This window comes from Terrapene carolina, unplaced genomic scaffold, assembly GCF_002925995.2.
Source record: "Terrapene carolina triunguis isolate 2854851 unplaced genomic scaffold, T_m_triunguis-2.0 Scaffold95, whole genome shotgun sequence".
In the NCBI taxonomy this organism is placed as follows: Eukaryota; Metazoa; Chordata; order Testudines; family Emydidae; genus Terrapene; species Terrapene triunguis.
In genome coordinates this window covers 3,070,279-3,085,146 of record NW_020664446.1, presented here as the reverse complement: position 1 = coordinate 3,085,146, position 14,868 = coordinate 3,070,279, and the positions used below count along the sequence as shown (strand labels likewise).

Below are 14,868 nucleotides of genomic sequence, written 5' to 3'. Positions count from 1 at the left end.
ACACACACACACACACACACACACACACACACACACACACACACACCAGAGAGAGAGTCAGGATTTACCATCCAAGGTAATACTCCTATAGACTGCAATGGGATTAAGAGCAGGGCCCAATAGTTCTGACTGCAAATAGTTTCCTCCCTACTCATCCAAGCGGAAGAGTATTTGGATGGGGTGTGCGTTAGGGACAATGCAGGTTTGTGCGTCAGGAACAATGCAGGTTTGTGCCTGTGCCATTAAAGGAAAGCATCTCAACGTCTGTAGTGAATTATACTTTACAAAAATCAATCCATCAATCAGGCCCTACTGTCTCTGATGAATTGGCGGTGGCGCAGAACTGATTGGGGTAATTTTGTTAAGGTTCCTAACGCGCAGGGCCGCTCCTGTCCCATTTGGAAGCTGATGTAAAGCTGTCCTACCCGTGATCTTCTCTCTGTTTGGGAAAACAAGTTGTGTTGGAGTTTGTGTTTCGGTGCAACGGTCCGCTGGTGTGTGTGTGAGGGACTAATTCTGTGTGGGCGAGAGACACAATCATTGTGAGAGGGGGGTGCTGCGTGTAGTTTTACCTGGCTTTGGCGCAAAAGGGTCTCACTTTACGCGCTGGCCATTTCAACCCAATAGACATCCCGAGCCCAGGGGCGAGTCTGTAGCCAGGCTGATTAGATCTGCTGCCCGGAAAAGCAAACTCAATGTCCCTTGGCCAAGCGGGACCGTCTCACGGACAAGACTCAACTCACAGCAACAACTGGCCCCGGGAGAAGCCAGGGTCTGAAAACCCTTCTCTCGAGCTGCGGAGATCCCAGCCGCTGAGAGGGGACAGCTGGTGTCCAAAGGGGATCCAGGGTGGATCCCTTCGAGGGCGGAGATCCCCGGCTTGGGACGGCCACGTTAATAACACGCGCTCCGTGGGCAAACACGTCCAGTCCCATTACAATTACCCCCTTACGCAGATCGCTGTCAATGAGCAGGCGCTGGGGTAGGAGGCAGATGGCCCGGGACTAGCCGTCTGCAGAGAGGCGCTTCGGAAAACGCAAAAAAACCCTGGGCCCCTTTCCTGGCTCATACGAAAGTCGGTGATTGTTGAGCTTGGCCAGCCAGCAGGTCGGGAGCAGTCTGGGGACAGAATGGCTTTAAAAATGCCCAGGGAACCGCTGGCGGACGCCTCTGGCTGGCTGCAGTGAGTTTAGCCCGCTGGAGCTACCTTTGCGTTTGGGTCGACCCAAACAGGGGCCTCGCTTTGAACTACTTACACACGTGCTTTTAATTGCCAAAAGTCGCCTTCAGAACTCTCTCTCCCACCTCCCCGTGTGGCGGCACTTACAGTCTCTGTACAAGCAGCATTCAAGCGATCCCCATAGTCAGCACAAGCCCAGTGGGGTTTAGCTGTGTACCCCTCTTCTTTGGGTTATTCGCAGAGGTTGGCACATATGACTGGTTCACTCAAATCAAGGGAGCATTGGTTTGGGGTCCATCTTCATGCATCCAGTGGGATGAAATCTTTCTATTACCCCTCACTCCGCAGGGTCCCAGCTGGGAGTCCCGGGGTAATGGTTAGGGTGTAAATAATCGGATTGATAATTTAGTTACAGAAGGGAAAGGCGAGTCACTTCTACAGTACATCGCGGGTGCCCGAGATAAACATTTCACATATAATATGAATTATTTATTTCTATTTATACAAACGACACATGCTATTATATATATCCTCTGTGCATCCGCTCTCACATTGTATTATGTGTGTAGATTTCCAAGAACAAATCTATCTCCATACACACCCAGCATCTATCTATCTATCTATCTATCTATCTATCTATCCATCCCCATCCACCCCATCTATCTATCTATCTATCTATCTATCCTTCATACACCCCCTCTATCTATCTATCTATCTATCTATCTCTTTTGTAAGTCTTCTGCCTAATATTTTGTTCTGTATTTAGATTTCTACAAACAACAGCAGATTTCTATATGAAAATCTAAATACCGAATACAATACTGGAGACCGGTGTCTACAGGGCCAGCGATCCAGGCACGAGATAGCTCAGTTTTACATGTTTCTGCCCCCTCCGCTCCTCAGACTTTGGAAAAAGAAAGGAGCCCCCCCTCCCCGGCCCTTCTCGCCCAGCCATTGCAACTCCAGCGCCGTTTAAGCGTTTACCTTCTTTGTCTGGGCACGAGGTGCTTTGCACAATGGCAGCGAAATACCTGCGGCTGTTTCACGTGGTGGCGGAAAGGCCCGCGTGTCCGTGACCCTCTCCCCGGGCTGGGTGGGAGGGACGAGAACTACACCAGAGGGGGGTGCGGGGGGGTCTGTGGATGCTTAGAGAAAACGTGAGCTAGTCGAGTGCACAAAGAAACGGCCGGCAGTTGCAGGCTGCCTCCTTTGCGCCTTAGCTGGGGTGACTTGACTTTATAAGGCTCTGGCTAGCCTGGGTTTTTTGGGCTCTGAACGAAACTCCTTTTCTCCTCTCTCTCTCTCTTCCCTGACTGTCATTCACTCAGCTGCTCTCAGGATCCAGCCAATGGAGACCCAGGGCCTAGAAGCACCAGGCCTTTTGGTAACATGATTGATGCCCTCGCAGCCGAGGCAGAGTCCAGACGCGCGCTCGCACTCACCCATTCTCTCCCAAATCTCCGCTCTCGCTTCTTTCCAACCCCGTCTTTTCCCCCCACTTCCAGCCTCCTCGGAGGCTTTGGGGAGAAGCGAAGCGAAACCGGAGCGGCACGCGGTGTAAATCTCTTCCCTGATCCGGCCCCGGCCTGGAGCAGGGGCCCCACCTTTTCTGTTGTGTAGGGGGATTAGGAGCGGCAGCATGGATCATATAGGGGCTCACCACCTCCACCAGAACCACGCCGAGCCCATCAGCTTTGGAATCGACCAGATCCTCAACAACCCGGACCAAGGCAGCTGCATGATCTCCGGCTCCCGGCTGCAAGACTCCTCCGACTACGGCTTGAGCTGCATCGTCAGCAGCGCCTACAACACCATGACGGGCAGTTACGGGGCGAACGGCGGCTCGGCCGGGGCTTACCCGGGCGCCTGCAGCATGGCTTCCCTGCCGGGCTCCTACAACGTCAACATGGGGGTGGCCATGAACGGGAACAGCCTGAGCTCGGCGGGGGGCGTGATCCGGGTGCCGGCGCACAGGCCGCTGGCTGGCGGGGGGCACCAGCCCCTCTCCACCGGGATGCCCACCGTGCCCTCGGTGAACACCATGAACAACCTCACGGGACTCACTTTCCCCTGGATGGAGAGCAACAGGCGATACACGAAAGACAGGTTCACAGGTGAGTCCCGTCCCGGCTCCCAGCGCGCTGCAGCCCGGCTCGCCTGCCTCTCTGCCCGCGCCTGTCGGGTCCCCACCACCGCTCTGCCTGGCCCACCTGGGGAGCGACAGCAGGTCCCCTCCCCGCCGCGACCGACAGAGCTGTCCCCTGGCCTCCCCTCGCTGCCCTTTGCAAGCGGCCGGGATTGGCCGAGGGATCCAGTGATTCCGGGGTGGTCACCAAGACCCCGGCCCCGCTCTGCAGGTTCCGAGCAATGGGCACAGAGAATTAGTCCCGGGCCAGCCACTGAGGCAGACAGTAATGAGGCCGAGGAGGACAGAAATACTAATATCAAAGGATGCCCCGCAATCCGTGATCCCGGTGGTGAATCCGCCTGAACGGGATTATGTATTAATTACCGGGGGGGTTGGGACCATTCCCCAAGTGCAGTTTGGCTATTGGGTGCGAAGATAGCCAAGGGAAAGCGGGGTTTAGAAATGAATCAGTCATTAGTACAGATTGGATTTGACTAAGAGAGCGGTTAGGGTCTAATAATAACAGGAAATTAACAATGGATGCGACATTTAATTCCTTTAAACTCGCCCCTAAAATAGTTGCAAAAGTTTGTTCCGGCTCAGATTTTCAGGGGGGGGTGGTTCGGTCGGGAAAGAATCGATTGTTTGGTTGTTTTTATCCGTAACTTCGCATGGAAGGAGAAGGCTACGCGCGGATTTGTTTTTAAATTGAGGGTTTAATGCAGGCACATTATTGCGGGAAGGATAGTTCATTTGTGGGCTCTAATAACAGGCAAGCCCCGAGAGGAGGGAACTGGAGTTCTCTCATTTAATGATGTCGAGGCTCCAAAAGGAAGTTCATGTGTCTATGATTTTTAACAAGTTTTTGTCCTCGTTTTTCTTCAGTGAAGATTACGGGTCAATGTCAATTTCCTCGGCGAAACTGTGTTTTTGCAGTTCCCAAGCGAGCCTAATGCATCATATAATAACGCGGCTTCCACCGGCAGGGCCGAGCAATAGATTTAAGGGCTGCTCCTTCGGTTCACTTTCGGATTCAGTGGTTTACCCCCCCCAGACCCAAAGCAGTGTCTAGTGGGCGGCGGGAGGACTGTTCGGCTGTGAACTGGGCAGCGAATCCGCCACCAAACTGAGTGTGTTGAAACGGCAGAGAAATTGTAAAATGGGAACAATCCGTCCCCTTTGAAGCAGCTCCTGGTTAATTTATACTTTCCAGTGTGATCCACTGGAGGGATTATTTTTAAATCTAATTTTGATCTGATACCAATTTACTCATATAATTAAAAATACAAACGAATGAAGTCTTTATCTACCTCCCAGGGGGGATAAGGCTTAATTTAATCATTGTTTCGAGAGCGCTTGGAGATCCTCGGGTGAAAGGCCTCTTTAGAATTGCAGAATATTTTACCTTCATTACTATTACACGGGCCAAACTCTCCTGGCCACAAGTGGAACTTTTTCCTGAGTGGGTACCGGGGGATATAATAAACTATAACTGCAAGAGGTGGAGAATTAGGCTGGTTAAAGACAGATGACTGCACCTAGAAATGTCAGTGGAAAAACGCTACACACAAGGGCTTCCCAGAGACAAAATCCCTCCCGTAGTATTATTAGTTATTATTACTGCTGAGTATTAAACTCAGCAATTCGAGACGGAGAATGTCTAACTGTTAGAAACGGGGGACAGGTTATTCCATCTGGGGTGTACTGTACCGTTTGCACTGGAATAACTCTTTGCCATGTGCCCTGGCCACTAGATATTAACCCATGTCGCAGATCTATGAGTAGTAATGGGGGGGGGGGAGTTAAATGCATGATAGATCCTAATTAGGCAACTATCACAAAAGGCCGTTTTGCCTTAAATTTACAGCAAATGTTCCCCTCTCATCTGAGTTTCCTCTGCTGTGTGGAAGGAAGGTACTGTTTAGCTTCAGGACAGTCTAGGTGCTCTGAAAGATTTAGGGGCCTGTATTTTTCCATGACGTCCCAGCCTGATTATGTTTGTGCCGGAACAGGGAGTAGGGCGTGCGTTTCTCTGCGCTGTCTCGGAAAGGGACGGTCAAAACGGGAGCTTAGTTCTAACAGCGAGCGAGAGGGGTAAGAGGCCCTGCCGAGAAGTAGACGGAAATATATGTAGACAGAAGACATTTTAGATCGCTCTAATGATAGTATTTTTCTATCTTCTCTGTGGAACGGGCGATACCCTAGTACCTCACTTCAGTGCAGGCCTAGAAATGTTTTTCCGCAACTAATAAACACAGCTACAATTTAATAAACAGCAAAACTAATTCCAGGAGCCGTTTCTGCATTTATGAGCCTCCCATCGAAATGATTTCGCTCCACTCCAGCGATTCCCGCGGCTGAGAAAGGGGGGAAGTAAACACGCGTTTGTGCTCCGTGGCAGTTGGTGCAGGATCAGATTGTAAACTTAATTTTACATCGGGACGAGGTTGGATATTCATGTTTAAAGAGAATTCTGTGGGTACGGTCAGTCCTAATTCAGGGGAAATAGATGATCAGTTATGGCAGATACTTTATTAATTGGATTAAACAGCGCGACCAAAAGGATTTAAAAAACCAAAACAAAAAAACCAGACAAAAAATCACCTTCATATATACACCATGGACTAAAGCAAATCTGAGTTGTGGAAATCTGTCAATTTCAGAGAGATGATTAATTCCACAAAGAATCGCCCCCCCCCCCACATTCGCTTTCTTAACCCAGTAGCCCGTGTTTCTGTTGCTAATGCCATTAATCGGATTTGTCACTTTCAGAGCAATCCAGGAACTTTCTCGGGGGGAGGGGGGAGTTTTCCTCTTTACATGAAATAAACAAACGCACAGAGCTGTATTTTAAACACGCGTCTGACACCGACTTCTTCCCAAGGCAGCTCTCTGAGCCTCTGGACTGACCGAGTCAATCAAGTTCCCTAGTTTGAGAAACTGCCCACGCTCCCCGTCGCGATGACAGGCAAACCGTGCCCCTGAACGACCTCCGGCTGGGCACCCCTGGGTGCTGCAGCGAATTGATCACTGTTCACCCACCCCCCGCCCCGGTGGGGCCTTTCCCGGTCTGTTTGGGCTCTTCTAGCAGCACCAGGCATCTTCCCACCGCGCATTACTAACACCCCCCCGCCCCAGGGTGAGAGCCGGGTGTGCCGTGGTAGGGTTCTGGGCTGAGGGATGTTTGTGTCTGATCAGGCCCTGGCAGAGAGGGTGTTTATTGCTGGGGAAGGTTAGGGCGGGGGGTGCTTTGCAGCATGCTATTAGCAGCTATAGCTCAGGGCAGCATGGGCCCTGGTAACCCCCCACCCCCACCCCAGGCCAGGCTCTGCCCACTAGCCTCACCTTCTCTCTGTGTGTCTGTCTCTGCTATGGCTTGTGGACCCCTCCTGATATTTTGCTGCTTGCTTCTTTGCCCCCCTCACCCCCACCCCTCGCCCCGTCTCCCACCCCAGTGGCCCTCTCACCCTTCACTGTAACACGCCGTATAGGTCACCCCTACCAGAACCGGACGCCGCCCAAGAAAAAGAAACCCCGGACGTCTTTCACCCGGCTGCAGATCTGCGAGCTGGAGAAGCGGTTCCACCGGCAGAAGTACCTGGCCTCGGCCGAGCGGGCCGCCCTGGCCAAGGCCCTCAAGATGACAGATGCCCAGGTGAAGACCTGGTTCCAGAACAGGAGGACAAAATGGAGGTGAGAAGCAACACCCTCCTCTGGGGTGTGTGTGTGTGTGTGTGCGCGCGCTCTTTGTCTGATGGGGGGGTATTTGGTCTGGTGTGAGATTGTGTCTATTGTCTTTGCCCAGTGTCTGGGGTTTGCTTCCTTTAGGACGTGCCTCTCTGTGCATTGTCTGGTGTGCGTTGTGTTATTGCGCGTCGGTGTGGTTATTACCGCGCAGGCACAACTCGGGGCTATTCCCCGGGTGTTGATCTGTGTGTGGGTGACAGAGGTTTGCCCCCTCGGGGTGTGGGGTTGGGTCTCTCCTCGCAGGCCGCTGCCCTTTAAATGGTTTCAGAATCGGAGCTTTTGTCCCGTTGGAAGAAACTGCCAGGCCCGTTTGAATGTGAAAATAATCCGAGCCTGGGGTTCTGGGCACTCGGACCGGCTGCATTGCACAGGGGACACCGCTGTGTTCAGCAAAGTCGGGGGCTTAGCCCGAGGGAGGGGGAGTTTTGTGGTCGCCCGAGGCATTGGTTCGGTTGAAATGAGCGCCGATGGGAGGGACACACACACGGAGATGTCCGTTCAAACCCCACAGCCCGAGAGAGGTGTCTACCCTTGGGTGAGCTGGTCAGCGCTGATCACTCCGGATCAGTGACCTGGCCACGTGCTGTAGCAGAAGTGAAGTGGAGTGGAGATGCAGGACACAGAACGGGTGACTCCGTTGGGATCCGGACAAGTGGAGAAACTTGGTTCAGGAAGATTTCAGAGGGGCAGCCGCGTTAGTCTGTATCAGCAAAAACAACTAGGAGACCTCGTGGCACCTTAGAGACTAACACATTTGTTTGGGCATAAGCTTAAATTTGATTGTCTCTAAGGTGCCACAAGGACTCCTTGTTGATTTTGGTTCAGGGAGGTGTTTCCGACACCAGTTTTTTCTCTCTCTTTGGAGGGATCCTTTGGGTTTAGTGCTTTAAAAAGTACAGATGGTATTAAACGCAGGAGACGGGTGTCCCCAAACACCAGCAGTTCTGTCCATCTGACCTGTGAGAAAAATAGGCCCCCTTCATATATATATTCATGGCCTATCAACAATCAATGCAACTGTTTGGGAGTGGATTTCTGATCGACTCTCTCTACTCCCCCCAGAGCTAAGGCAATTTACACCAGCTAATGATCTTCCCCCGAGTCTGTCTCAGGGTAACCCTTGTCTTCCAACTGGCTTAAAACTGCCCTGGGTAGTTTTATACAGGGAACAATACGGGCCAATAATAATGGAAAACCATTTCCGGAGGAGAAAAACCCGAATGAAATTATGTTTCATTTTTAAAAAATGAGGCTACCCAATGGGGAGGCAATTTTTACTGTGAAAAGGCATCTTTGGGGTGTATTTGGGGGAGTTGTAAACACTTCGGAGGAGAAGGAACTGTACGAAATCTAGCATGTCATTTTGACTCTATGGCCTTTGAGGGTGTTTGTTCTGTTTTATTTTTCCTGTTGTGACTATTTGTACGGATCGAAAAGCGCCTGTGTGTACCTACATGTCTATGTGGTTGTAAATGTAGCGTTTTATGAATTAATTCGGCTCGCGTAAAGGGGCATAAGGAGAATGTCCTGGGCCACGTGGCAATAGAATAGAATTGTCTCACGTCAGGGACTAAAGGGAGTGGATGTTGCCATGAGCCATTCCCCATGTGTCATGAGGGTATGAATTGAGCTATTCATTTTCACACCAGCAACCAGAACATTTAGATTAGTAATAAGGGATTGTGGATTTCAGTACCGTGCCCTAAAAAGACAGCAATATGAGTTGATGTTTATTTGAAAAGCCCCAGCAGTGCTGGAAGTGCTGGGGAAATGAACTGGGGGTAGACTTGGAAGTCTTTGAAGGGACTGGATATGCTAAAAGCGAGGGGAGTTAACTTTGAACAAATCCCATTGGGGTTTTGTAGTTACACAAAGGCCATTTAAGAAATGAAACCCGTCTTGTTTTCTTTACTTACCCTCCAACGTACAGTACCAGCCAAGAAAGGGTGTGACAACCATTGTTAAAAAGGAAGATTTTGTAGATAATGGTTTGAAATCTCTAATGTGGAGTTCTGAAGTATTATTGACTTGATTTTTAAAGGACTAGAGGGTTACATCCTCAAGTCCTCCGCAAAACAAAATATACTGTCTGCTTGGGTTTTTTTAAAAATCATCTTGTATACATTGCACAACGCTATTTATAATCCACAAGCGATCAGCTCTTGTTTAAAATAGGTTGATCTCAATTTGCTTTTAAAAATCCTTCATGCACAGTAACGCTACGCGGTTAAAAATCCATTTTCCCTTCCTTGCTATAAGTCAGATTTCTGCTCGCACTAATGGGGAAAATGCCACAGACAGATAGAGGTGAGTTTTCGGGTAAAAATAGACAAATAGAGGAGATTATATATAATGTTTAGCGCGAGAATTGTACACAACCGCTTTTGCTAGGATGTGCCGAAAGGAATTGGAAGACAGATGTTTCAATAAATACACGAGGTTTAATGAAAGCGCATCGAGTATGAAATAACTCCTCCCGTGTTCCGAGCTCCGGGAGTCTAAAGTCAATTATTGTATGTTGTCAGCTCCAGGAGTTAGGATTGGAATTGGGAGACGATGGGATAGCTTTCAATCTCTCTTACCCAACCATGCCGCTGGAGAGTGGTGTATTCACCGCACAACTGCTAGGGAACAGTTTTTGCGGCCCCAGAAGGGAAACAGAAAAGAATGATAAAAAAAGTTAAATATAGACTCACATTCTCTGATCCTGTGAAGCAACCAAAATACATATAAAACACAAGTAACGGCAAGTCTACGAGTTCTACAATGGGAAGCTATTTAATAGGAGTGGGAATCCGAAAGGGGACAATCGCCGGAGTTGTATGTACCCGGACAGTTGTTGCATACACCAGGTAACCCCAGAGCCTCCGGCTGGGGACCGTGACGCGAACTGTGGAGTCAGGGCCAGTCCTTGAGCGGTGGGGTCTGGCAGCGCGGGGAAGGGGCTGTTACTGTAGGGGAATGAGATCGACATAACAGGGAACAAATCACTGTCACCGAATCCCGTTCGGTCACGTTCAATCCTGAGCCATTGCAATCAACGGGGAAAGCGCTCGGTGAGTAGAAGGGGAGCTGGATCGGGGCCTGCAGTGATATAGGGTCCGAGCCTTAAAGCCTCACACGGGTAAAAATCCCATATGATCGCACCCGTGTCCTTTACTGCGTTAGGTGCTGATCCTGATCGCCCTGAAAATCTCCCATCGGAGCAGGGTAGGACAGGGCCCCTGGCGAGACACTTCATATTCCTGCTGGGGGGGAGGTCTTCCATAATTTACATATTTGCAATTAAGGCAATGGGCTGTAGTAAATGATTATTACTAATATGTTGCCCTTCCGTTGCAATATTTAAATAAATTGCCTGGATCCTGGCGTTTCTACACCGTGCGGTATTTATTTCTCTCTGGGTTTGAAAAATGATTTTTTTGGGTTTTTTTTTTTTTTTTTGCTGCGAACTGTGTTAACTGAGAATAATGTCCCAGTGTGAAATTAATAATCTGTTACCACTAATTATAAAGGCGGCTGCGTTACATTTCTCGATGAAGTCAAAACAGTATTAAATATGCATCAAGAGTAAATTTGCTGTGGAAGGAAAACTCGTATATTATTTATGCAATTCTTTCCTGGCCTCTTATTCAGAAAATAATTGGCTGCATACTTTGAATTTTGTCCTGTTTTAACACGGCAGGTATTGGTGGTGGTGGTTGTTTTGAAGTCAGAGAAGAAGGTTACAGGGCTGTCTCGGATCCCATGAAGCTATGACCTGACAGTTGTCAAGAAATTAGTGCCAGCCAAACTTATTTTGCACCGTGTCTTTAATAAAAACCGTGCCTCAGAACTGCTTTTCCCGAATGAAATAACACATTGACTCAGCTACATAATAAATAATGCCGGATGAATTAAGCAGCGTGGGTCAGGGGGGAAACAGAGGAGATCAGATAAAAAATGTATATTTCATGCTCTTTGTAGATGTGAAATATACATGCAGTGACTCTTGTCAATAACATTCCACTGTATTTGAGCTGAGAATCTGCTTGGAGTCCCTGAACTTTCTACCGCCGGCAGGACTCCAATTTCCCACAGATAACCCAGCAACTTATTTTTTTTTCCAACTCTAATGGGTTATGAACTGAAACCTTTCCGGGAATCAATAGCAAAAGAAAACCCAAACAAACAGTAGTTTCATTATAAATTGATTTTAAAACAATGCATTACAAAGTGTGAAGGATCAGTACAGAGCCAGAAAAATGACAGATAAGGCCACAAATCTGGTAATTACCACCAGCTGAAGCAGAGAAATAGCAGAGAGGGAAGGAATTGTTGTTGGCTGATTTCTGACACAGGGTGGATAGGCAGACGAAATGCCTCTGCTTTTCATACCCGGATAGCCCCCAAAGGGAGCCATTCTGGACCTCATATGGAAAACACAAAGGCCTAATATACCAGGAAAACTTAAGCTGGGTGGTACATGTTTTCCCGGGGCCTTTGATTCATTCATATATATATAGTCCTTTCCACGCCAGATACTCCAAAGGGGGGAGACAGTGCCATGGAACCAAGCTGCACAATGGGGTGAGGACCGACTAGTCCTGGTTTCCATTTGACCCAGTGAACTTCCAGCTGTCCTGCTTGATTTTCTCTGTCTGGCTAGCCCTGGGGGGAACATAATGAAAAGTAACTGGAAGGATAGTGAGTTGAGCCCATCCACAGACACTGTAACCTGAGATCCACAGTAGGCCACATGGTTTCCAGGAGAGATCAGACCAACCCTGGTGTTCCACTCTCTGCAGTGTATACAACTGGAGGGATGGAACAGAACTTTCTGCACGGTTCTATCCTGAGATCCTCACCTGCTGAAGTGAATGGGGTTTTGCCTGAGAAAGGAAAGGAGCTCAGGTTTTGGCCAAAGTTATTTCAAGGGGCCTAACTGGGCACCCAGGCAAGGGGCTGTGTGTGTGTGTGCGTGCTGGGGGGAGTGCTGTGCTAAAAGGGATCTCCCCGGAGACCAAAGGAATTGGTCATTTCCCTCAAAGCTGTTGCCAATGGAGCTCAGACACTGGGCGAGTGAAGGAAGTCTGCTTTTCCTTGGGACCTCTCGGGAATAATTTCCCAAGGGCCCTGGCTGCAGTCATTTGCAGTAGGCTGGGCACAGTCCTGGAGAACTGGGAACAATCCTGCATTGGCCAGGGGGATGGGTTGGGGGGAGGGGTAGATTTAACTTATTTAGGTCTCTTCCACCTCGGTCTTCTCTGCTCCTATGGACAGTTCATAGCTTCCTTGATCAGAACATGTCCTGCACCCATGGCCACAGAGGAAGCTTTGGATTTTGCTTGGTACTTTCCCTTTTCTTAAGGAGGGTAATGGAAAGACAGTGTGGTCCAGTGGCTAGTGCCCTGGGCTGGGACTCAGGAGACACGCGTACTATTCCCTGCTTTGTGGCCTTCCACGAGTCCCTCACTGTATGTCTGTACAGCGCCCGGCACGGTGAGGCCTTGACCATGGCAGGGCAGCTCTACCATGATATAAATCATTCATGATTATTGTTTTCTCCCAGGCGACAAACTGCAGAGGAGAGGGAGGCCGAGAGACAGCAAGCCAACCGTATCCTCATGCAGCTCCAGCAGGAGGCCTTCCAGAAAAGCATCAATCAGCCCCTCCAGGCAGACCCCATCTGTGTCCACAACTCTTCCCTCTTCGCCCTCCAGAACCTCCAGCCTTGGTCCGATGACTCGTCCAAGATCACCAGCGTCACCTCCGTCGCCTCTGCTTGTGAATAGAGCCCACGACCCAGTGGTCCCCCCCCCCCACACACACACACTGCGTTACGAGCCACCCAAGCTCCAGCACAGAGCGAAGTATCCTTCTTCCCAACAGGAAACTACCCCCACACGCTGTCACCCAAGAGCCCCACACTTCCAATGTGCTGAGTCAGCAAATATCCTCTTGGCGGGAAGAAGGGGAGGGGAGGGGAAAAAAAAAGAGAAGCTTCCAATCACCTGCAGGATTATTCAGATAAAAGAGGCATTTCCCTTTTTGTCTTTCGGAAGTCTCCATTACCGGACAATGAACAATGAGGAGCTCCCTTAATTAGTCCCAGAAAATGAAAATATGTTAGCCCCATGTCATCCTTTCAGAATCCATGGAGGAAATCTTCCCTGGATTCTGTCCACAGCCAGTGCAGGCCTTTGGTTTCTTCGTATACATTTTTTAGACTGGTCATTTAAAATTAAATAGTTCTCCCTTCCTTGGAATGGAGCTTTGACGTTTCTTTAACAAACCCCCTTGCCGCCGCCTGAGTCATTGGTGCAAAAGAAAAGCACAGACTGGATTCAACAAATGGACAACACAGCCCAGCTTTATTCTTTCGCCTGGTGATTTCCACTTGCAGAGGAAGTGAATTCCTTGGATTTCACCTAGGAATGTCTCTTCCTCCTTTTAATTATTATATTTTTCCAGTGGGGGAATAAGAGAGGAAACTGACAGACCTTTCAAGATAGTAAACACCAAATTGCAAATAATTGTATGAAGATTCCAAACTGTTTCCCTGGATACCACAGACTCTGCGTTGATCAACTTATATTTTAATAACTCTTGAGACATCTGTGGCATTCTGCAGAGACAATGCAGTTTCATTCAGTGGATTATTTCGGTATTATTTACAAATGTTGTTCAATATTTTCTTTTACTTTTTTTGCTCTAGAAGTCAACTTACGTTGGGGGGAAAATCTTTCACTTTCAACTGTTTAACTCATTTCTTTAATTGTATTGAGGGAAGGAGACATGCTTAAGTCAAGCACTTCTTATAGCAAACTCCAGGAATATATATATAGATATATATACACAGTATATATTTTTCAGTTACTTGTAATCTAAAACAGCACTGCCAATTTAAGCAGCTGGTACAAACAATCAATCAAAAATATTTTCAGTGAGTTTTTTAAAGGCATTCATCTGTTTGTTTGTTTGTTTTAAGTTATGCACTTCTAAGGTGTTTCATGTGTATTCATTTTATAAAGTGCTTGTGTAATTTATGTGGATACAAAAGAATAATAATAATAAAAAAAGGTCTAGGATACTGGACAAATCAGCTAAGCCTCTGCTCTTGTTTTTGTACTCAGTTCCAAGAGGGAATATTACACCAGATGTCGCATAGCAACTGCCTTCAAAATTAAGGTTGAGGTATAAATGGAATTAATTTTCCCTTTCCATTTATGTAGAGTCTTCTTGGCTTCAGCACCTAGAGGGGTATGTAATACATTTTACCCCAAATCCTGCAAACATTTTTAGGTATAAAACCAGCAAAGCACTTAGCAGCTGCTTAACTTTAAGCACTTCTTTGGGACTGCTTATGTGCTTAAGTTAAGCAGATGCTAAGGACTTTAGTCTGGAGAAGAGATGACCGAGAGGGGACATAACAGTTTTCAAGTACATAAAAGGTTGTGACAAGGAGGAAGGAGAAAAATTGTTCTTCTTAACTGCTGAGGATAGGACAAGAAGCAATGGGCTTAAATTGCAGCAAGGTTGGACATTAGGAAAAACTTCCTAACTGTCGGGGTGGTTAAGCACTGGAATAAATTGCCTAGGGAGGTTGTGGAATCTCCATCATTGGGGATTTTTAAGAGCAGGTTAGACAAACACCTGTCAGGTATGGTCTAGATAATACTTAGTCCTGCCATGAGTGCAGGGGACTGGACTAGATGACCTCTCGAGGTCCTTTCCATTCCTATGATTCTATGACTTTGCAGAATCAGAATGGGATTACTTGTATGCTTAAAATTAAGCCCATCTTTAAGTGCTTTGGCCATTCTATAGATAT

The 14,868-nt window shown here is 48.2% G+C and overlaps 1 protein-coding gene across 1 annotated transcript; it reads left to right on the top strand.

The window, feature by feature from the left end:
* The first annotated feature begins 2,819 nt into the window (after positions 1-2,819).
* On the top strand, positions 2,820-12,829 carry TLX1 (T cell leukemia homeobox 1). Its single transcript, XM_024206316.2, has 3 exons — positions 2,820-3,294; positions 6,800-7,001; positions 12,607-12,829. Exons 1-3 carry the CDS (start codon positions 2,820-2,822, stop codon positions 12,827-12,829), a joined length of 900 nt encoding a protein of 299 aa, XP_024062084.1.
* Positions 12,830-14,868: the final 2,039 nt, after the last annotated feature.